At 39.1% G+C, this 22112-nt stretch overlaps 1 protein-coding gene and 1 long non-coding RNA gene across 3 annotated transcripts in view; one reads left to right on the top strand and one right to left on the bottom strand.

The window, feature by feature from the left end:
• LOC123780832 (uncharacterized) overlaps positions 1–8326 on the bottom strand; it is a 39721-nt gene extending 31395 nt beyond the window's left edge. The window contains exons 1-2 of the long non-coding RNA XR_006776530.2: positions 7235–8326; positions 3101–4053 (exon numbers count right to left, since the gene is read on the bottom strand). This is a non-coding gene — a long non-coding RNA (uncharacterized LOC123780832). The remainder of the gene's footprint in view (positions 1–3100; positions 4054–7234) is intronic.
• Positions 1–22112, top strand: part of UTP20 (UTP20 small subunit processome component) — a 91431-nt gene that overhangs the window by 67099 nt on the left and 2220 nt on the right. The window contains exons 41-60 of one of the 2 annotated variants that reach the window (XM_045779984.2): positions 439–728; positions 1750–1889; positions 2120–2276; positions 5807–5905; positions 6788–6955; positions 8326–8492; positions 9176–9317; positions 10188–10304; positions 11701–11871; positions 12310–12441; positions 12954–13064; positions 14970–15049; positions 15468–15537; positions 15659–15841; positions 16563–16694; positions 17222–17354; positions 18639–18826; positions 19589–19660; positions 21444–21740; positions 21955–22081. In XM_045779984.2, coding sequence (XP_045635940.2) covers positions 439–728; positions 1750–1889; positions 2120–2276; positions 5807–5905; positions 6788–6955; positions 8326–8492; positions 9176–9317; positions 10188–10304; positions 11701–11871; positions 12310–12441; positions 12954–13064; positions 14970–15049; positions 15468–15537; positions 15659–15841; positions 16563–16694; positions 17222–17354; positions 18639–18826; positions 19589–19660; positions 21444–21740; positions 21955–22081 — 2976 coding nt within the window. Of the gene's footprint in view, positions 1–411; positions 729–1749; positions 1890–2119; positions 2277–5806; positions 5906–6787; positions 6956–8325; positions 8493–9175; positions 9318–10187; positions 10305–11700; positions 11872–12309; positions 12442–12953; positions 13065–14969; positions 15050–15467; positions 15538–15658; positions 15842–16562; positions 16695–17221; positions 17355–18638; positions 18827–19588; positions 19661–21443; positions 21741–21954; positions 22082–22112 lie in introns of both variants that reach the window. The other variant, XM_045779983.2, reaches the window with a different exon arrangement.

Here is a 22112-nt window from a genome sequence, read left to right as displayed (position 1 = left end):
CCTAATTTTCTTTAATAAACTGAACCCTGTAGTAAGGGACATTCCTGCATGAGAATGTTGGCTGCCATTTTGATTTTCATGCTCATGAGTATAGGTTTTTGTTTTTGGAACCCTCCAGCCACAGTACTTTTGGAAGCTTCCTTTTGATTAAGACCCTCCTCCCGCCCTAGCCTCCCAGTATATTCCCAAAGTGCCCTATACTTGCTCTCTCACCCTCATAATTGTGAGTTTACTTGTCTCTATTCATCATTAGGCTCCAAACTGTAAGACAGCAAAAAAACCATAACCCTCTCATTTAGTGCTGTTTCCTTAGCACTTATCTTGCCTCCCCATAGTGATGACTAATTTTTATTGGATGTTGGTGGGGAAGACTACGTAACACAACTATGTTGTTTCCTTATTTGATTTAAGGTGACTTTTGTTGTTTACTAAACATAGACACAATAGAAGTGATTGAGTTGCCAGAGAATGAAACCATGGATTTAGAGCAAATGGATGAGGAAGAGAAGGAAAACAAATGTAAGAGCTTGTCAGACAACAGCAAAGAATTGGGAAATCCTGATCCAGCTGATTGTGAAGGGACATCAGCTAGAGAACCTGAGTGTATCACGGAGTCCCTCTCTTTCCTTCCTCGGAATAAGGAAGAATTGGAGAGAACGATTAAGAATATCCAAGGAACCATAACTGGGGATATCCTACCCCGGCTACATAAGTGCCTGGCATCTACGGTAACCCTTCTGTTTGGGACGCAGGGTGTCTCTGTGAACCTGGGTGTTTGTGGGGCCCTGTCAGACTGAGGCTCCTAACTTCACCTTCTGGATTTTCTTTTACCGCAGCATTTACAGTTCACCTCCCTTGATCTGTCTCATCATCCTTAGGTTCCTCTCCTGCTGGAGCTGAGCAGCAGTGTTTCTTCATTATGGTTTTCATGTGGTAGATAGAGGCTATCTCCTAAGCAGTTAATGAGATGACTCTCATTTCCAAAAAAGAACAAGTTTTTAAAAATTAGAGTATGTTTCCCTTTTCAGCATCTTCTCTGCTGTTTAAAAGTCATCTTCGTCCTGGTTAACAGGGATAACATTTAGTAGTGGATTCTCATGAAGTCAGAGCCTTTCCTTCTCAGTGTAAAACATGGATTGGCAGACTGTGGTCCACGGGCTGGAGCTAGCCTGCAGCCTGCTGTTGTAAAGGAAGCTTTATTGGAACACGGTCACACTCACTGTTGTACATGTTGTCTAATTCTGCTCTTGCGTTACCACAGGAGAGTTGAGTACCTTCCACAGAGACCATAGGGCTAAAAATATTGACTATCTGACCCTCTACAGAAGTTTGCCAGCCCCTGGTGTAAAATATTGATTTGATCATTTTGTGTATTTGTAAATATAACTTCTTATTTGAGGCACTGTATTTCTTATATACCAACAGTGTCACTCAAAGTCTTGAAAATCCCAACTGAGATACAGATTTCTTACAATTTCTACATATTTCACAGCAGTCTTAATCTACATCAGTGAAAATTTGGCTTTGTTTTTTTCTGGTTACTCCTTTGGGAAAAAACCTTCTTACTCCTGTTTTATAATTGTTAGAGGGTTATTCTCAAATTGCATAATTCAGTTTGTTTTTTAAGACAGTAAACTTGGAAATGGTCATAAGATGTATCAAAAGAGCTTACCTTTTAAATGCGAGGTTGCAGTGTTTGTAGGTCCCTGATCCATTTTTGTATTAGTTTAACCTAAATTTTCCTTACAGACTAAAAGGGAAGAAGAACACAAGCTCATAAAATCCAAGGTTGTGAATGATGAGGAAGTAGTTCGAGTTCCTTTAGCCTTTGCCATGGTTAAGCTAATGCAGTCCCTTCCACAAGAAGTTATGGAAGCTAATCTGCCAAGGTATATTGTGTGATAAATTAGGAAAGTTTGGTGAAACTCAAAAATTGGTTCTTTCTTCCTGACTGTTGAATCTCTCTTGTGAGGAAGAGGAGAAGTACTGTCACAATTTGCTGTGATTTCAAATCCTAATTGGGAAATTTGGGTACTGAATAATTAAGAGACAAAAGGATATTTGTATTTTTATTTGTTTCTGTGTTTTGATTAGTCCTTTTCAACTTTTCATTTTCTAGTATTTTACTGAAAGTATGTGCCCTCCTCAAGAACAGAGCACAGGAAATCAGAGACATTGCACGCAGCACGCTAGCAAAAATAATAGAAGATCTGGGTGTCCACTACCTACAATATATTTTAAAAGAATTACAGACTACCCTTGTCCGTGGATATCAGGTAAATGGCATTATGTGCCTTGTATTCACTCAGGTTGGATTGAAATTCAAATATTTGCAATTCGAACACTATAAGTGATGGTGCTTTTTGTCTGTCTTCAGTAAGGTTGCTGCACTGCAGTAGCAATCAAGAATATTCACAAGTTTCTAATCAGCATATTGAAAATCTATTTTTAGAAAAACGCCTATATTTAAATATAAAGACACTTATAGGCCTGGGTTATATAACCTGTCTTTTTTCCCCAAAGCATTTGATAACAAGCTTTGTATTTTCTGAGTCGTTAAAAAATATTCTTGTTGAATGCATGTTGAATGTATTACCACAAATGGGCATAATAAAGAACACATACATTTGTTTAAGAGTTGAACCATATACTATAAGTGATAACAATAATAGGATCTCCAGGTGGAATACAAAGCTCTTTGAGTAGTTACATGGCTGGCTAGCTCCTCACTGCTCCAGGTGTGGATCTTGGATAAGCACCATCAGCAACCCCTGGGAGCTTGGTAGAAATGCACAGTTTAGGGCCCTACACCTGACCTATGCTTCTGCATTTCTCAAGTTTGAGAAACACTGTCGCTTGTTCTTTTCGAGTACCCAGTCAAGACTCCTGGTAGTTTCTGTATCTGAATTTGCTCAAAGGTAAGCTTCCTATTCTATAGGTTATATATCTAACACACTAAAAATATCAGTATTCATTATAATTGTCTCTCTTTGTATAGTTTTTTGATGGTCGCTCTAGGAATTACCATATACATACTTACTTTTAATATTCTACTTAGAATCAGCGTTTTATGACTTCAAGTGAAATATAGAAAACTTACCACCATATGGATCCCTTCACCCTTTTTTTATTCTATTGTTGTCTATTATATCTCTATATATTGAAAACTTCATCAGGCAGTGGTAGAGGTTTTGCTTGTAATTGTCAAATATATTTTAAAGAACTCAAGAGGGAAGAAATAGTCTGTCAGTTTGCCCAGATATTTATCATTTCTGCTGCTCTTACATTTCTGAATTTCCAAGTTTTTTTCTGGTAATCATTGCCCTTCAGTCTAAAGAACTTCCATCAGCAATCTTGTAGGGCAAGTATGGTGGCAGCAAATGCTCTTAGTTTCCTGTCATCATTGACAGTACTTTTCTTTCAGCACTTTAAAAATATTGGATCACTTTCTTCTGGCCTTTCTGATGTCTAATCCAGTTATTCAAATCATTGTCCCCCTCTAAGTAATGCATCGTTTTCTCTTCTGGCTGCTTTAAAGACTTTTTCTTTGCCTTTATTTTTCAGTAGTTTGATTATGACGTATCTGAGTTTGCTCTGCAGTTGGACGGGGACAGGGGAGGTACCCTGTTTGAGATTTGCTGAGCTTCTTAACCAAGTTGTGGAAGTTTTGAGCCATTATTTCTCCAGATACTTTTTCTGCACTGTACTCTGTCCTCTCCTGGAGCTCCAGTGAAATGAATGTTAGGCTTTCTGGTTTTGTCCCACTGGTTCAGTTCTTTCTTTCTGTTGAATAATTTTTACTGATCTGTCTTCAGGTTCACTTACTCCTTCCTTATTCATCTCCATCCTGCTGCTGGGCTCATCCAGTGAATTTCTTATTTGGGTTGTTAGGTTTTCCAGTTCTAAAATTTCCATTTAATTCTTTATATCTTCAGTTTTTTTGCTAGCACTTGAGTTTAACATTCATTTCAGTCCTTCGGGTAGAAAGCTGGGGCTTTATTGCTCCCACTTCGCCATGCACTTCCCACGGCTGTGCCCACAGGAGGGGCCAACCTGTGATGAAACAGAAAGAGAAGAGTAGCTAGAGTTGGCCTACCCTCTGGGCATGTAGTTCCACTGAAGCAGAGGAAGGTCCCTTCCCACAGAGTTGTAGCTTTTCCCAATTCCTATTTCTAGGCCATTGCCACCACCACCAGGGGTCTGGAAGAATGGAAAACAGAAGAAAAAACAGGGATTTCCTCCCTCTCTTAGAGCATTATGTGTTCCTGCTCCTACTCATTAAGCTATGGGGCTTCTCCTAGAGTTCCCTGCGTCCTGGCATCCACTTCATGTTAGCTGGGGAATACTGAACAGAAAACAGTGGTAAACTCCCTGGAAGTTGGGCTTGCATTCTAGTGTTCTTCCCTAGCAGCTGTTCCGTGCATCCTTTCCAGGTGTTACAGCTGCTTTCAGTGGGAGAGACAGAGTAGAGTATGCTTTTTCCATCTTACCTGGAATCAGAGCCCCTGTCAGTATTCATTTTTATTCTGCTCTTCCAACCAGCGTTTATTTCGTGGCTGCTTTATGTGACACGCTGTGTTAGGCAGCGGGCATAGAAGGATAAATACAGTATATCTCCATCTTTTGGATTCATTCATATTTTAATGGAGCACCTGAGATATTTAAATGAGTAGCCCTTTTTTCTCTGACCACCTGTTCTTTAAGTCCATTCCATGATTTGTTAATTAAAATAGGGATGAAAGAACAACTAGTTTGGGTTTTAGTGTTAATACGGTTTATAGTGTTAACACTATCAAAACTATATTCCTCAAATGTCATTCTTCATCCTCCCCCCCCCAAAGGACTTTTAAGTATAAAGCCCACAGCAAACATTTTAAGTATATAAAAGTACATAAAGATCTCCAGTAGATACATACAAAATTGTGCCTTTAGAATCCAGTCGAGGGGTGCCTGGCTGTCTCAGTCAGTAGGGCATGCAACTTTTGATCTTGGAGTTGAGTTTGAGCCCCACGTTGGGTGTAGAGATTACTTAAAAAATCAAATCCAGTCTATATATTGATAACCAATTAGGTACTGACAACCAATTATGTTTCCTTAGCCTGTGATCATTATCTGATGTTCACTGTGATAATTTTATAGCATTAGAAGCAGCATAAAGAATGCAGAAAGCTTGAGAGGCAACATAGAATCGTGATACAGAGCAGGGGCTCTGGCACCAGTCCATATGGTTTCAAATCCTGACTGTACCACTGCCTACCCATGCAGCCTGTGGCAAGTTACTTGATCTCTCTGTGCCTCAGCGTCCTCATCTGAAAAGTGCTGATAATATAGCACGTACACCATAGATAGAGTGAGTGAGGATTAAATGATTTAATACATGTATGAGGTATTAATACAATGGTATTAATAGCCCATAGTAAGCTCTTAGGAATGTTAGCTATGGTTACTATTAAGGGCAAAAATTTGTCTGTTTCCTTCAGAACAGCTTTGATTGTATTTAACATTGGCAAGCTCCTTAATGCACAGGTTGGTTTTTAAAGTTCACGGCTCTTGTGCCTTTCTTTATAAATCAGTGGCCTGGTTTAGTCACAGTAATAGATCCCAAGCATAGTAATGTGTTTCTGAGCGTCTTTTGTATAAAGTGATCATTTGGTTAGTCTTTTACATGGTGATATTTGTCAAAGTTTCTCCCTACAGTAATGACGGATATTACTCTGAGTGCTCTCTGCAGTACTTCTTAGATCTTATTTTTTTCCTAGTGTGGGATTCTTCACCATTCATATTGTTACTGTGCATTTCATTTTAGGTCCATGTGCTAACTTTCACTGTTTACATGTTGCTGCAAGGCCTCACCAACAAGCTGCAAGTTGGGGATTTGGACTCTTGCTTAGATATAATGATTGAGGTAAGTTTTAGGAAAAGGGAGTTGCACTGTTTTTTTTGTTTTTTTTAATTAGGCAAAAGACACAGAAAATCAGTTCACAAATTAAGAAATAATTACAGCCTATAGAAATGAAAATAATATACTGTCTTATCTCTTAGATTAGCAGAGTTTAAAAAGCTGATCAAGTGACATGAGATGGGCACTCTGCCATCCCTTTAGGTCATGAGTTTTGGTATAACCTTTCTGGAAAGAAAGCTGATGTTGTGTATCAAGAGCTTTAAAATAAGCAAAAATTTCAACTACTTCGAAGAATCTGTTTTAAAGGAATAATCAAAGATACATTTAGTCTGGGGTTTATATAAAAGTATAAAGCTTTACCCATAATAATGAAAAATAGAATAATGAAAAATTAATAACAATAAACTTAAAATTGGATAATGTGGTAATTTGGGGGTGGGATTAAGAAGAGACTAAATTTGCCACACAGCCTTTGTTCATAAAAAAAAAAAATGTAGACACTTAAACATTTTGAATTAAATACATCAGTTTTGATAATTAAGTTGCAAATATCATAAGAGTTTTTAAAGAGAAATTAAGCTACTCTTTGGTAATATCAAAGAAGAAGTACCTGTCTATGTATTCTATAATTGTATATGTAAATATGTATAGTATTCTTCTTTCATTTCCCCTTAGAAAAAACCTTTCGGTGTTTCTGTATTTGCTTGCCTTTCAGTAATTGGTCCCTGAACTACCTTGAAAAAGTGGAATCTAATAGGAATTCCTACCATCTAATTTCAGTTCTGTCTGACTTGCTTTCCCTTGATCTGGGTGTATCAGAGACTGCTTATGTTGACATATTTTGCTGATTGCATATAATTGCCATTTGGCTTTTTTCTCTCAAAGATTTTTAACCATGAGTTGTTTGGTGCCATTGCTGAAGAGAAGGAAGTGAAGCAGATCCTCTCCAAAGTTATGGAGGCACGAAGAAGCAAGAGTTATGATTCTTATGAAATCCTGGGCAAGTTTGTAGGGAAAGATCAGGTTACAAAACTTATCCTTCCATTAAAAGAGGTAAGGACTTGAATGCAATACAGGAGATCCTCATGTTACAATATCATGAGTTCTTGGAAAGAGCCACCATGCAGGATAAACCTAAGTGCTCCACTTGACTCCCAGGATTTCCTTTGGTGCTAAGGGCACCTGTGCCATATAGCCACTAGCTGGCAGCCCTAGTTGGGCATTCTAAACCAAGAACCAGAGTCCTGGATGTAAACCATGTGATACAGAAACAAAATAATTGAAATGCAGGTGAATTTTATAGCTGGGTCAAGTCAGCAGCTAAGAACGTACCTTTTGTGGAGTCAGATTGCCAAGTGGCATTTGTTGAACATGTATTATGTTCTAAGCATTGTTTCATTATCACTTCTAATCCGCACAATCAGTTTGAGATCAGTGGTACTTCGATCTAACAAATAAGAAAATGCACGTTCAGAAAGGTAGAAAAGTGGCTAAGGAAGAAAGTAAGGATTTAGTGGTAGATCTTTCTGTTCCAAAGCTCACATTCTCTGCACTGTTTTCATTCTGCCTCCTGTTGGGCAGAGACTGTAGTTTACTTACCTTCATAATGTTCTCTGTGCCTAATGCAGGGGTGAAAATTCAATAAACGTTAATAATTCCTTTTATTACAATTTTATGTACTAAGACCAGCACTATTTAATAACATGAATTAACCAAATGTTAATTCCAAAGGTTTTGTTGTTAGATTAACTCTGTATTGTTCCTACAGTGCACTCATCTTATCTAAACCTAAGAATGTTAGATAGGTTTTGAGGCTGAAAAAGAGTCAACAGAGCACATGAATTTTCCATGTATATCAAGTCCGTCCAAGGTAATGAAAGTTATTAACACCATGTCCTATGCAAAGGAATAGCTATAAAGTGCTGAGGCTTGTGTTGGGGTTGATGGTCCTGGATTCCCATTAAGTTCCTCTGATTTGGCCCAATGACTAATATCACACCCTGAGGCTTGGCCATCACAGCACTTTATTAGCGTGGTTTCAGATGAGTAGTGACTACATTTTGTTACTGTCGTGTATGTGTGTGTGCTTGCCTGTAACGCACTTGGAGGGTTGACATCTTCCAAGTGTCACATCGTATCTCCAGCCCTGAGCCCTGAGGTCTCACCACCAGAGAGCACAAGAGGGAGTACGAGATATCCAGAGCACACTTGCTGGTGATAGTGGTTGTCTCTGGGATTGAGGTTATGTGTAGATAATACTATGTATACTCTGTTTGAAATTTTATTAAGAATGTTTCTTTTTAAATTAGAAAACAAAACCAAACATATATTAAAAAGCAAATATATAATTTAAAAACCACCATTACAACAAATGAAAATGCAGTCCTGTGTTACCTCAGCGTGATATTTATGTTTGCCTTTAGATCTTACAAAACACCACAAGTTTAAAACTGGCCCGGAAAGTTCACGAAACCTTGCGCCGCATCATAGCAGGATTAATTGTAAATCAGGAAATGACGGCAGAATCCGTTCTATTGCTCAGTTATGGTTTGGTCAGTGAAAATCTCCCCCTGTTAACAGAAAAAGAAAAGTAAGTTTGAAAGAAAAAACAAAAAACCCAAAACCTATCCTTAGGTGCTTGCTTCTGATAAGCCATTCAGTTCTTATTTACTCATAAGTTGATTAATTTAATAATTTACCTTAGTAGTGTGTGTGTATGTATATATATAAGATGGTACTACTTTCTGGTGTTTGGGCTAACGTCCTTCCAAGTGATAAATTTCACCTGGAGATTATTTTTTCGATAAATGAATGAGTTAGCTGTGACAGCAGCCAGGTGTTTTGGTATTTCTCTGAGACCATTTTTGTTTTATTTATTGAATCAAAGTTAGGATATATTTTAAATATATACCTTTTGCTCTGATTAAACAGATATTTGAAACTTAAAAGCTTTTAAAATAACTTCCTTTGAATTTTGCTTCTGGGTTCTGAAAGAAACTCCTTGGCATATGTTTTCAAAATTCAAATGGAGTGTCCCCTTACTATCCATCTTAACTGTGTGTTCACCAGTCTGATATCTCTTTCTGGGGTTGTTCTACCACTTTGATAAACAGCCTGAGAATCTCTGTGGTTCTCATGGTCAAAGGAGACAAAATGCCCACAGCGAACAGCACATGCCTTAGCGCTGGGCTGCATCGCCAGACAGGGCCACAGTGACTGCCTGGAATACAGCATACAGTGTTCTTCTCCCTGTTCTTCCCTTGTGACTGACAGAAATCCAGCAGCCCCTGCACAAGATCCACGTCTCCCACCCGAGAGCTGTCTTCTGCTCCCCCCAACGCCAGTTCGAGGTGGGCAGAAAGCTGTTGTGAGCAGGAAAACCAACATGCACATATTTATTGAGTCCGGGCTTCGGGTAAGAATTAACCTTAAAGTGCGATTTGCTACCCACAGTGAGTGCGCCTTTTAATCCTCTGCTGAATTTCCAGTATTGCTCATTTCCACTGTAAATGCCTTACCATAAATAAATTATGGGATTTTTTTAAAGGTGAATTGGTCCATTTCCCATTTCTCTCTTCCAGTGCTTATTTCGATGATGTACCTGTCTCAGAATGAAGATTCTGACCTCTGACATTTATTATGGGTCCGCTGTTGTTTTCCATGGGCATCTCTAAATTGATTTTGAATTTTTTTTTAAAAAGATGTGAGCTTCTAAAAACAAAAATTGGATCCTTTATTTCTTTTTTAAAACCCTTCACTGGCTCCTGTTTTTCCTAAGAGCCCAGTCCTTCGTCTGGGCTCCGAGGGCCTAGCCTCCAGTTGTACCATTCTAACACATCCCAGCCCCACTGGCCTCAGTTCTCTAGTCCCCACACTCGTCCCACTCCAGGACCTCACCAGCTGCTCCTTCCTTTGCCTGGGTCCCCACAGAGTCTCAAAGCACACTGCGTTTACAGTTCGTTAGTTGCTAGTCTGCCTGCCTGGCTGAGGTCCGTCTTGCAGGACCGTGTTCATCGTGATCACTGCTGTGTCCTGTGCGCGGAGCCAGCACCTGAATCAAAGCAAATGCTGAGTAATCACTTGGCAAATGAAGGTGGCATCTCAGCTGCACCCTGAGCTCCCACTTTCTTCACTTGTGAGAGTCTCCCATTCCTTCCATTTTTGTCACATCAGACAGAAGCATCTTAACATATTTCATGCTTGTCTCTTAAAATCATTTCACCTTCACCTAACTCATTTGGTCTTTATGGGCAACTGTTGTGAAATATTGTTTTGAATCTTTTAGCTGCTACATCTGAGTCTGAAGACTTCCAAGATCAAGTCTTCAAGTGAGACTGTTCTGGAAATGTTGGATCCTTTTGTCTCTCTCCTCATAGACTGCCTGGTTTCCATGGATGTAAAGGTGAGTTCTGTTCCTTCACAAGAGCCGTGTTGTGCACAATATCCAGAACTTCGAGGCTTGTGCTTCACAAGATGATTGAGTTTTTAAGTGGCTTTATGATATTATAAACTACCTCTGTTCCCTGTATTACATTGCTTTCCAATGGAATAATCCCTTATATTTGGATAGCCTTTAACAGTTTTACAAGCCCTGGAACGTACATTACTTATTTCATTTGATCCTCACCATCGTGTCATGAGGGTGAGTTGTGGGGTCCCCATGTCAGCATTAATCCTCTTCATCATCCTTGATACAACTACCCCCCACTGGTATGAATCCTCATGACGACCCATGAGGCACATATTATTAGTGGTTCTGTTTTATTGATGAGAAAACTAGGCCTTGGGCTAAGTGACTTGGCCCAGATCACAGATCCAGTATATGAGCCCCAGTGTGTCAGACTCCAGAGCCTACACGTCTCCATTTCCCGATTGCCTCTCTTACAGCGAAGGTGCCAGGAGGTCAAGTAACGTCTCTGTAGTTAAGTAGGTAATAAACTGCAGAGCTGGGATCTGAGCCCTGGCCTTTGACTCTCAAGGCCTTTCCTCTGTCTTCATCTAATCTAGCCCAAGAAAACCATACAGCAACCAGAGCAGCGTGGGTCTTTTGGGGTAGAGCTGAGCTAGGTGCACTGGCTGATCTCAGCATCTCTTAGACTTAGCCCAGAGGTTCAGGGGTTCTCATGTAATCGCTCGGTCTCAGCATATGTTTTTCATATCTTTTGGCAGCACTTAACTATTAAATTCTATAGTGTATTGTTCCCATGCTTAATTTCTGAGCCAGCTGTCTGCTCCTTAAATAGAGGGATGGTGTGGGGCGCCTGTCTCGGCTGGTAGAGCATGCAACTCTTGATCTCAGGGTTGTGAGTTTAAGCCCCACACTGGGCATGGAGCCTTCTTAATAAAATAAAAAATCTTAAAAGAAAGAAAATAGGGGGATGGTGTTCTCTATCTTTGTATTTCTAATATTTAGAATGCCTTATATACATACGCTTAGAATGGATTAAAGTACCATTCTAGAAAATAGAAGTCATTTATAATGTATTTTTCCACACACAAAACGTGCTAAAATTGGCCAGCCCACCCAGTCATTTACTTATACAGGTTAAGATTACAGTGACCCCTTTTTCTTATTTGCTTGCAGTATTTCTTGACTTGCCATGGAGAAGCAGGAAGTTCTACCATAGGGAATAGGAAACCTCCCTATCTTAAACTTTTGGTATAGTTCTTCCAGACTGGGCTGGGCAGAGTATTCAACTTTTTCAACTTGATTGCGTTTAGAGTCTGCACGGCCTCGGGTGCTGAGTTATTGGGTTTGGACACTACATAAGTTGATTGGTGTTGTTTTTGTCTTTCAGGTGATCACAGGCGCTTTACAATGCCTGATCTGGGTCTTGAGGTTCCCTCTGCCTTCCATAGAAACAAAAGCAGAACCGCTGACCAAACACCTTTTCCTTTTGCTGAAGGACTATGCAAAACTTGGGGCTGCCAGAGGCCAGAACTTCCACCTAGTGGTAAATTGTTTCAAGGTGAGGTGTTTTCAGTTGTACTTAAAATAGCCACGACCAGGGGCGCCTGGTGGCTCAGTCGTTAAGCGGCTGCCTTTGGCTCAGGTCATGATCCCACGGTCCTGGGATTGAGCCCCGCATCAGGTTCCCTGCTCTGCTGGGAGCCTGCTTCTTCCCCTCCCACCCCCCCTGCTGGTGTTCCCTCTCTCGCTGGCTGTCTCTCTGTCAAATAAATAAATAAAATCTTTAAAAAAAAAAAAAAAAAAAGCCAGGACCAGAATTAACATAAAAGTTATATTTTTCCCCATAGTCCTTTGTGGTCTTGGTCAAAATTTTTTCCAGATTACTTTGCTAAGGCCTGTGTAAAAAAGCACTGATGTTGTATTAAGTCCATACCATTTCGGTGGATCTTCATTTGTAGGATGTCCTGGCTGTTAACGTCACTATTGTAATTCGCAGTGTGTGACCATACTTGTGAAGAAAGTGAAGTCTTACCAGATAACTGAAAAGCAGCTTCAAGTTCTACTAGCATATGCTGAGGAAGACATTTATGATACTTCAAGACAGGCCACTGCATTTGGTCTTCTGAAGGTACGGTGTCACCACAATGTTGGATTTTTACAGTTTGAGTCTCAGGTTAGATACTCAGAATAATGTGGAACATGGTGTTTTGACTAGCTGTAGATTTCCAAAGTTAATTTATAAACATTGTTATGATTTTGGTGGATTATTTGTAAGCTAATATATCTACTTATTAAGATGTTTGAACATGAACTCTATTAACACTTTCAGAGACTTCTGTAAAAATATAGGAAATAAATATAGGTAAAAAAATACCATGCTTGTATTTGTTGTATTGGTCATTGGGTTTTTTCCTTTTTTTTCTTAATTGTTATATATATATATATATATATATATTATATAAAATTTATCATTTACCATCCTAAAATTTACCATTTTAAACATTTTTAAATATGTTCTTTTTCTTTTGGAGATTTCTTTCATTGTTTTTGAAGTCGCCTACGACTGCTTTAACATCAGGTCAGCTGACATCCATCTGCAGTAGAACATGAAATGAGATGTCTTTTCCTTTTGTATCTTAGGCCATTTTATCAAGAAAGTTGTTGGTCCCGGAAATCGATGATGTCATGCGGAAAGTATCCAAGTTGGCGATTTCCGCGCAAAGTGAACCTGTCAGAGTCCAGTGCAGACAGGTCTGTAGAGAGACCTTATTCCCACAGCAAGGGTTGGGTCTTCTCAGTTCGGTTTTTAGATACAGACATGTCAGCATTGGCTGAATTCTGAAGATGATTTTGTGTCCCGTTGTTGCTTTATTCTAAGACTCAGGAACCCGTTTACTTACCAGCTGTGAGAAGCAGCTCTGCTTTGTCTTAGGGGCATTTTCAGTTAACAAAGAGCACTTGGCGTACAGCCCATGACACGTGGAATGTTTCAGATGGGTGAAGATGCTTTCCTTCCGCAGAGTAGCCTGCACTGAAGGTGCCATCCATCGGTCAGTCATCAGCTGATGTGCAGATCACTCTGTACCAGGTGCTGCTGGAAAAGCAGTCAACAGAACTTTTACAGTCCCTATCAATGACATTTTTACAGTAGACAGGCACAAAGCAAAAATTCTACAGCTCTTTAATTACAGACCATCCTAAGTGCCAGGAGGGGGGAAGGCGCTGTCGTATTTCATCTTTTACAAGACACACCACTATTTATATACCTCAAAGAAAGAAAAAAAAAATCTATGACATGGTGGTAGGATGCCATCAATTTTAAGACATAGCCTAATTTCAGAGGTGTTAAAAACTGTGCTTCTTAGAGTTGAGAAAATATGGAAGAGCATATGATCAGGTTGAGGACTGCCCTAGCTTTAGAGTCAGGGAGGGCTTCCCTGAGGATTGGCTTGTAAGCCAAAATGTGAAGGAAGAATAACGCTTAGCTTTCCAGGTGAAGGGGGGAGCCAGTGCCTGAAGAAGGTAAACCTCGATGTCGGTAAGGGTCTCGCTTTTCGGAGGAGCTAAACGAAGATAGGGAAGGAGCCAGGTCAGGCAAGATCTTACAGTCTTTTTAAAGATCTTAAAGCTTTATTCTAATAGCAGAAAGCTATTGAAATCAAGGGAGGAGAGTGACGTGAGCAGATTTGTATTTATACATTTGTTCATCCGTGATTGTACGAGTGCATATCACCTCCAGGAGGTAGAAGGGTCTGAACTGGAAATACGAACTCGGGTTGAAGGAAGCTGTGGGCTGCTGAGGAGGCTACGTTGGAAAGGGAGGAAGCAGGTCTCTAGTAAAAGTCTCCTGGAGTGTTGTTAGGAAGAAGGAGGGCCAACTATGATTTGTTAAGCACTAGCTGTGAGCCCAGAATTTTACATACATGACTTCTATTTGTAGTTACCCTTCAGAAGAAGTAATACCCCCATTTTATGGCTGGGAAAAAACAGGCCTTAAAAAGTATAATGATGTGCCTTAGCTTTTCAGTTTATTGGTGAAGGAGGCTGACTAGTATAATGGCTTGAAAACAGAGCCTTTGGATGCAGATAGACTAGGCACAGAATTCTGGCGTTGACAACTGAGCAAGTTAACTTACCTGTCTCTGCCAACGTCATTCTCTTCATCTGTAAAATGGGGTTAATACCCCCTACCTTCCAAGGGAGTGATGACAGTTAACTAGGAAACACTTAGTATAGTGCTTGGCATATAGAATATATTTAATAAATGAAATAGTTACTATTATCAGTATTTATATTATCACCATTGTCATTCGGGAAAATACAGGGTTGAACCACAGTTCATACTGAGTCCACCACAGCACACCCCCTATGGAAGAGAGGAGCTTCCTGCATGTGAGCTTAGATTTGGAGCCCAAACAACCATGCCGGCGTTAGGCCAGGACTGAACTCTTAATCAGGCATGTGGGGCAGGACCTGTGTAAGTGGTCAGAGGAGAAAGGAAAGTGCATCGCTGACTCAGAAGGCAGGCTTTGCCTGTTTGATTACTCATCTGAAAGGTCTTTATAACTTACCAGGGTGTCTCAGAAAGCAGGTTAGGATGCAGGAATCCTGGAGAGACAGGACCCAAATAATCATCTGTGTGACTTCTGTTCCTAGGTTTTTCTGAAATATATTCTTGACTATCCCCTGGGTGACAAATTGAGACCAAACTTGGAATTCATGCTTGCTCAACTGAAGTAAGTTTAAGCCATAAACTACACAGGGGCAGAGGGTTAGTATCCTCTGTTTTAATGTGGCAACTGTCTTAAAAATGACAAAACCTATACCTAATGGCACCTTCTCTAAGGTGTTATCATAGGAATCATTGACTTGATTATCAAACAGTTTGCATGGCTTCGTGTGATGGTTCTGTAGATTGCTTTTCAAATTCAGTCTGAGCATTGATTTTCATTCGAGTCTACTTGAGAATGGTAAAGAATCTCATTAAAGCTACATGGTAGCATGACAGATATAGACAAGCATTAAAATTGGGCAAATGGACTTTTTTTCCGCTTTTTAAGAAATAAACACCTTAAAACAATGTTTAAATTTTAAAAAACAATTATTGGTAAATTTAAAAGATACTAATAAGTCTATCCAATCTTCTTGCCCTAGTTACGAACATGAGACCGGGAGAGAGTCTGCTTTGGAAATGATCTCCTATCTCTTTGACACATTCCCTCAGGTACCTTGAATCACAAACTGTAGCTGCATTCCCCTTGAGCCCTGGGAGCCACAGTCCTCCTCTACGGGCACCTGTGAGAATTCCAGTCTGACGGTGCTCATATTTGCCTGTTTTCTTTTAGGGACTGCTCCATGAGAACTGCGGAATGTTCTTTATTCCTCTATGTCTAATGATGGTGAATGATGACTCTGCCATGTGCAAAAAGATGGCATCCATGACAATCAAATCCTTACTCAGTAAAATCAACCTTGAGAAAAAAGATTGGCTCTTTGATATGGTTACCACCTGGTTTGGAGCAAAAAAGGTTAGGGTTGCTTTTAGTCATATTTCAATGAAAAGTCTTAGTTTTTTGTGTTCACTTTAAATAAGAATACATATGTAGTCCCACTACGTGATTGTCAGCCAATTACACTGCTACATGAATGTATCATTTATGTACTTAACCAGTCCCCACTGATGAATATCTTTGTTTTCAGTTTTGCTCATTCAGCTAATGAAATGTAATTTTTGTCAATGATTGTATCTCAGTGCTGACTCTACCACCATCATCAGTGGCCCTTGTTTGTGGAATGTAAACAACATGTGTCATATCTTAATACTGGCTTTAAGTTTTAAAGTCAGAATGGGGGATGGGGTACTGAATGAAATTTATTTCAATTTTTTTTATTAAAAATTTTTTATTTTTGAAGTATAATTGGCATACAATGTTATATTAGTTTCAGATATACAACATATTGATTCAACAGTTCTGTACATTATTTGGTACTCACCATTTTCTTTTTATTTAAAATGGGGAAAAAAGTATTTGTGGGTAATGATGAGTTCCATTTTTTTTTAAATGTTATTCTTGGGTATGAAGATTTCTCCATATTTTTCATGTTAGCCACCAAAGACGCATATTCTATTGATTTCTGGCATCATAAAGAAATATTGAGGATAGAGTCATGCCCACCTTCATTTTACGATTTTGGGAATGGCCTCCCAAGTTGTGTTAACATTGTCTTCTGGTGGTTTATTTTTGGTAGAGCTTAAATAGACAACTGGCTGCCCTCATCTGTGGCTTGTTTGTGGAAAGTGAAGGAGTCTCTTTTGAGAGAAGACTAGGAACTATTCTTCCTGTGATTGAAAAGGAAATTGATCCCCAAAACTTTGAAGATGTAAGTAATTTGCCAGAGGATAAAACTTTTGCTTATTTTTGTAGTTTTACTTAAGGTGGCTTAGCTAATAGATTAAATATTATTTGTGCTCAAAAAAATGTTTATTAATGAAAGCAAGAATTTAGTGTAGTTGGGGGGGAAAAAAAGAATTGTGTAATTGGATCTTTTTTTTTAAATGAGATTTAAAGTAAGTTATCTTCCATAGTATATGAAGATCTTAATCTCCCCGCGGGGTGATTTTGCCAGTCCACCACCACCCGCTGTGGACATTTAGCAACATCTGGAGACATTTTTCTGTTTGTCACAACTGGAGGGTGCAGGGTGCTGCTAGCATCTAGTGGGCAGAGGCCAGGAATGCTGCGGATCATTCCAGAGTGCACAGGGCAGCTCCCCACAACAGAGAATTATCTGACCCAAAATGTCAGTTGATGTTGAGAAACCCTGGTACAGATTTACATGCTGGAGTAAAAACATCCATCAGAGACTTTGAACTTGTCTTAATTGATTTACATCCATCCTGTTTTTAGATCATGGAAGAGACTGAAGAAAAAGCTGCAGATCGCCTTCTGTTTAGTTTTCTTACATTGATTAGTAAACTCATCAAGGAATGTAATATTATTCAGTTTACCAAGCCCTCTGAGACGTTGAATAAAATCTGGAGTAAGTGTTGCCTTTTTATTTAAATCTAAAAACAAACACATTAGTTGTGATAGAATTATTGAAAAAAGATTTGGGAAATTAGAATATGAGTCCTTAAAAGTATATAATGTCAGGGAAAAAGTCCATGAGAAAAAGATTTTAAAGGCCGTTTCAAATTATGATTACAGTGAAAATGCTTCTAAGAAAAGTAATCTATATTTTTGACTTCACAAGTAATACATTTCATTATCTTGTTTGTACCTAAATAAGAATATTATTGTACCAAAACATACTTAGTACATGGTTTTTTAAAATAGCTATAAATAGTCCACCATGCAAATGTGCCATAATTTTGTAAACCATTTAACTTCTATGGGACATTTAAGTTATTATATATCACTCTTTAAAAAGTAAGATCCTAGAATTTTTAATTTAACATACTCAATTTTGATTATTCTGTAGGAAATAGACATGGGAATGAATGCTTTAAGTTACCCACCTGTTTTAAGAGAACTCATGGGCCTATGAGAAATCATACAGTTACTAAGTTACTATATGGCCCACTCTGGTATGACTTCACTGAGGCATGGCCAGATTGTTACAAAATAGAGTACACAGAGAACAAAAGTAAAACCCTGTTTATGAAATAAACCAGCACAGACTAAAACTCAGCTATGACATGGCTCATCCAGAATTTTACTCCTGTTCCCTAAAACCCACAAGGCTTTTCACAGTGGCCGTGTAACAGGAGTATAGGCTTTGGGGCCAGATGAAGCTGGGCCCAGGCCTGGTTTTGCCTTTTACAGTTTGGCACCTCAGCTAGCCCGTCTGAAACCTTTCTTCATCTGTAAAATGGAACTGACAGGTCTCATGTCACAGAACTGTTGTGAGGTCTAAACAAGATACTATATGTAACACACTTAGCCCTGTGCCTGGCACACAGAAAGCCTCAAGAAATAACTTTCCACTGATTTCAAGAATTATTAGAAACAAACTTAATTTAGAAATTGTAAATGTTACAGCCACCTTATCTCCCCTGAACCTGAAACTAATTCTGTTTCTAGGCTTACTTATACCTCTTTTGTCATTCACCATGTTAGAGTTGGTTTTCTAGTTGTTTCCAGTGTTTCACCACCTCACTTCTCCCTAGCTCCTTGAGAGCTTCTGGGAAGCAGGGACTATTTTGTCCATCTTTGGTTCCTAAATCCAAGCACATAATAGATAATGAATGCCTACACTAATCATATTTACCACCAAAGAGTCAGGAAAGTTGAGACCTCTGAAAATGCATTTTGGTTCCCTTAGGTTATGTGCACTGTCACCTGAGACATCCACACAGCTGGGTGTGGCTCACTGCAGCCCAGATTTTTGGATTACTCTTTGCCTCTTGCCAACCAGAGGAACTTATTAGAAGACAGAAGGCCAAAAAAGCTAAAAAGAAACTCTCAGTACCTGTAGCAATAAGGTTCCTAACAAATGATCTTGAACAAAAGGTAAGGTTTCCCTAAAACCTTTTTCTTCCTTGTGATCTCCGTGAGATGTTCGTTCTGCTTCCTGCGACTGTCCTGGGGTTGGCCCTTGGGAGCAGCTCTTTACCAGCTGACTCGTCACACGTGTGATTGTATAGGAGCAGGAGGAACTACAGACAGGTCAACCTCGAGGCCAGAGTTTTCCGAAATACATTATAGACTATCAGCCCAGTCAGACTTCTGCTTATTTAGCATATTCATCCTCTATTATTTGTTCAAATTCTTTTTTTTTTCCACCCTCAAATTCTTTATCAACATGGGAAAATATTTTTTAAATGAGATCAATACCATCAGTCCTGCCTCCTGAATGAGATCATGTTCATAAAATATTACAGACCGTGTTATATCCATCTCTGATTTCCTAGGGCCTAAAAGAATGCATGACTCATAGTGGGAACTCCATAAATACTGAACAAGTAGAAGACGGAAGGGAAGGAAAGAAGGAAAAAAATATTGGAATGTTGTCAAGTTTTCTACTAATAATCTGAGGGATTATATCTCCCCAGAGCTTGAAAGTATCCCATTTTTGGGGGCTGAAGTGCTTGGGGCAGGTAGAAGGAAACAGTGACACAATTTCTGGTCATGGACCTTCCCTCTCCAGACCTATACAGGTCATTCAAGCAAAATCTAGCACCTCAGTTGTATTATGGTTAGTTAGTTGGAGTTTTTAAAAACAATGAGAAATACCCTCCATTATATCTGCCAATGTCCATTTTCTTTTCACAGATGAAAAGTATCTCCCTAGCCTCTTGCCATCAATTGCATTCCAAATACTTAGATCAATCTCTAGGAGAGCAGGTAAGTATTGTCATCCTTCTGGTTTAATAGAAGGGATTTAGTCTACCAAGTCTAGGAATAGGCTTACATTTGGTATTTGTGTTTGTTTTCCTATTTGAATGCTTAGGGAATTAAATAGACATACACTGAAATACATGTTCAATTATCGCATAGATCTCATCAGCTCTGGGATTCATGTTGGGGTTATTCTTGGCTCCATTTGAAATTCCCAATAAAAATGATGCAGTGGGAGGCTATTTATTAATCTTTTCATGTTCAGTTTTAAGATCTATTCCACACTGTGACCAAAGCTTTGAAGGGCATTGGTTGACTGGATTGATTGTGATTGTTCCTGTAATAAACTATTACTGAATTTCCTTTCCATACCCCTGGAAGCTGAAGAGAAAGTAATGGTCATGGTACAGTGTGGTCTGAGAATTGTATATCCTTAACAGAAGGCACATAAGTCACTAAAAAGTTTTATGGATTGTCATATAAAATGTAACGTAAGTAAAATGTAGATAGGAAAGCATTTATAAATATGCAACAAATGTAAATTACTTTTGAATAGGATCACTGTTACCTTTATTAAAAATCTCCTTTGATAAAGCCGTTGGGTTGGTATATGACGACACAGATGTGGTATCTGGATATAAGCAAGACACGTGATCATGACTCTTGTCATAATGGACAAGATGGAGCAGCAGTGTAGATTAAGTGATGGGACGCTGGAAACTGAACATTGTATCCAAAGAGTGATCTCAAGTAGCATGCCATAAACCCTGATACTTCCATCACTTTTTCATGAAAATATAGCATGCTTCATTATATGGCAGAGCCAGAGAAAGAATGGAAAGCTATTCAGTGGATAGCAAAGTGAGACCAGAGAATTCCTGCCAGGGCAGTAGCAGGTAGGGTCTGACACAATCCTAGTCTTAACAGAGGTTGACAGATACAACCATAGAAACTTGGGACAGGAAGGAATTTACTAATACTGATCCAGGATGAAAGAAATTACAGAATTTAGTTCGCCGTAATCTTAGGGTAAAGTGGCTGCCACAAGGGGAAAAGGCATCCAAAACTGTGACTGTCTTCAGGAAGACCAGTGTTCCAGAGGGAAATTCTAATCTTGACATGAATTCTTGATGGCTAGGCTAGGTTTGGACAGTGTGTGGAGTTCTGAGTCCTTCATTTGGGGGAAACTTTTGACACAAAGCACCTCCAAAAGAGCATCAAGGAAGGTAAAGGAACCCAAAACCACTTGGCTTCCTCCTTCACATCATTAGTGTGAAATATCTATGTCAGTAAATAAACAATAAACAATAAACATGATTTCATGGATATCAGAGTTAGGGGCTCAATATATGGGTCCATTATTATAAGTATAAAATTGGTCCCTGGGCTGTTTAATTGGATCAGATGGGATTAGAGTTGAATGAGAATGCTGTGTATAAAGGCATTGCTCAATAAATGGAAACTGTTATTTCTATGAAGAGATTTAATGGAGGAGGGATGAAAGCTCTCTTAAAAATGTAAATGGATAGTCTGGAATGAAATTGTTTCTTTAGTATTCTTTGTGACCTTGAAGGGTTAAAGCAGGCCAACTAGATGAGTTACATGAAAATGGGTTTGGATATACTATAAAGTAGAACCGAAGATTATCAAAATATGGAACAATCATCAGTTTAATAGTACAAAACCCAGTTATGTTTTTTTTCTAATTGTAGAATACCTGTTTACTAAACTATATTTATTTCAAAATCAAAGTCCCAATTCCTCCCTTTCTCTCCCCTCCCCCTTGAAGGTCGTTAAGAATTTGTTATTTGTAGCCAAAGTCTTATATTTACTGGAACCCGAATCTGAGGATAAGCAAGGTGAGATAAAGGAAGACATGGAAGAACAAGAATCTTTACAAGATGGTGTGGCCAGAGAGGAAGTAAAAAAACACAAGTCCTATGCAGATGAGAAGATGGACTCTGACAAAGAAGAGAACGAGGCACAGGAAGAATGCAGCAGGCCAGCCACACTGCTGTGGTTGATCCAGAAGTTGTCCCGGATTGCAAAACTGGAGGCTGCCTATTCACCTAGAAACCCCTTAAAGGTGCGATGAATGTATAGAATGACTAAGTAGTCATTTTTAAAAATACATTTAAAAAGATTAGTGGTATTAGTAATCCTCCCAAGTCTCTAGGAACTTTTTAACCCAAAACTGCAGCAATAATAGCTGCCCCAGAGAGACCTTGTTTCTTAAGTTAACTGTTTGTGTGGCTGCAGTAAGAAACATACTTCATATGAACAATGATCTGTACTTTCAGAGAACGTGCATCTTTAAATTTCTCGGAGCTGTAGCAGTGGATCTTGGAATAGACAAGGTGAAGCCGTATCTCCCAGTGATCATAGCTCCTTTGTTCCGAGAACTGAACAGCACCTACTCGGACCAGGGTAACTGCAGCCCGTCTTCTGAATACTTGCA

The sequence above is a fragment of the Ursus americanus genome, chromosome 17 (genome assembly GCF_024610735.1).
Source record: "Ursus americanus isolate L20-20 chromosome 17, mUrsAme1.1.p, whole genome shotgun sequence".
In the NCBI taxonomy this organism is placed as follows: Eukaryota; Metazoa; Chordata; class Mammalia; order Carnivora; family Ursidae; genus Ursus; species Ursus americanus.
This window is presented reverse-complemented; position numbering and strand designations above follow the sequence as displayed.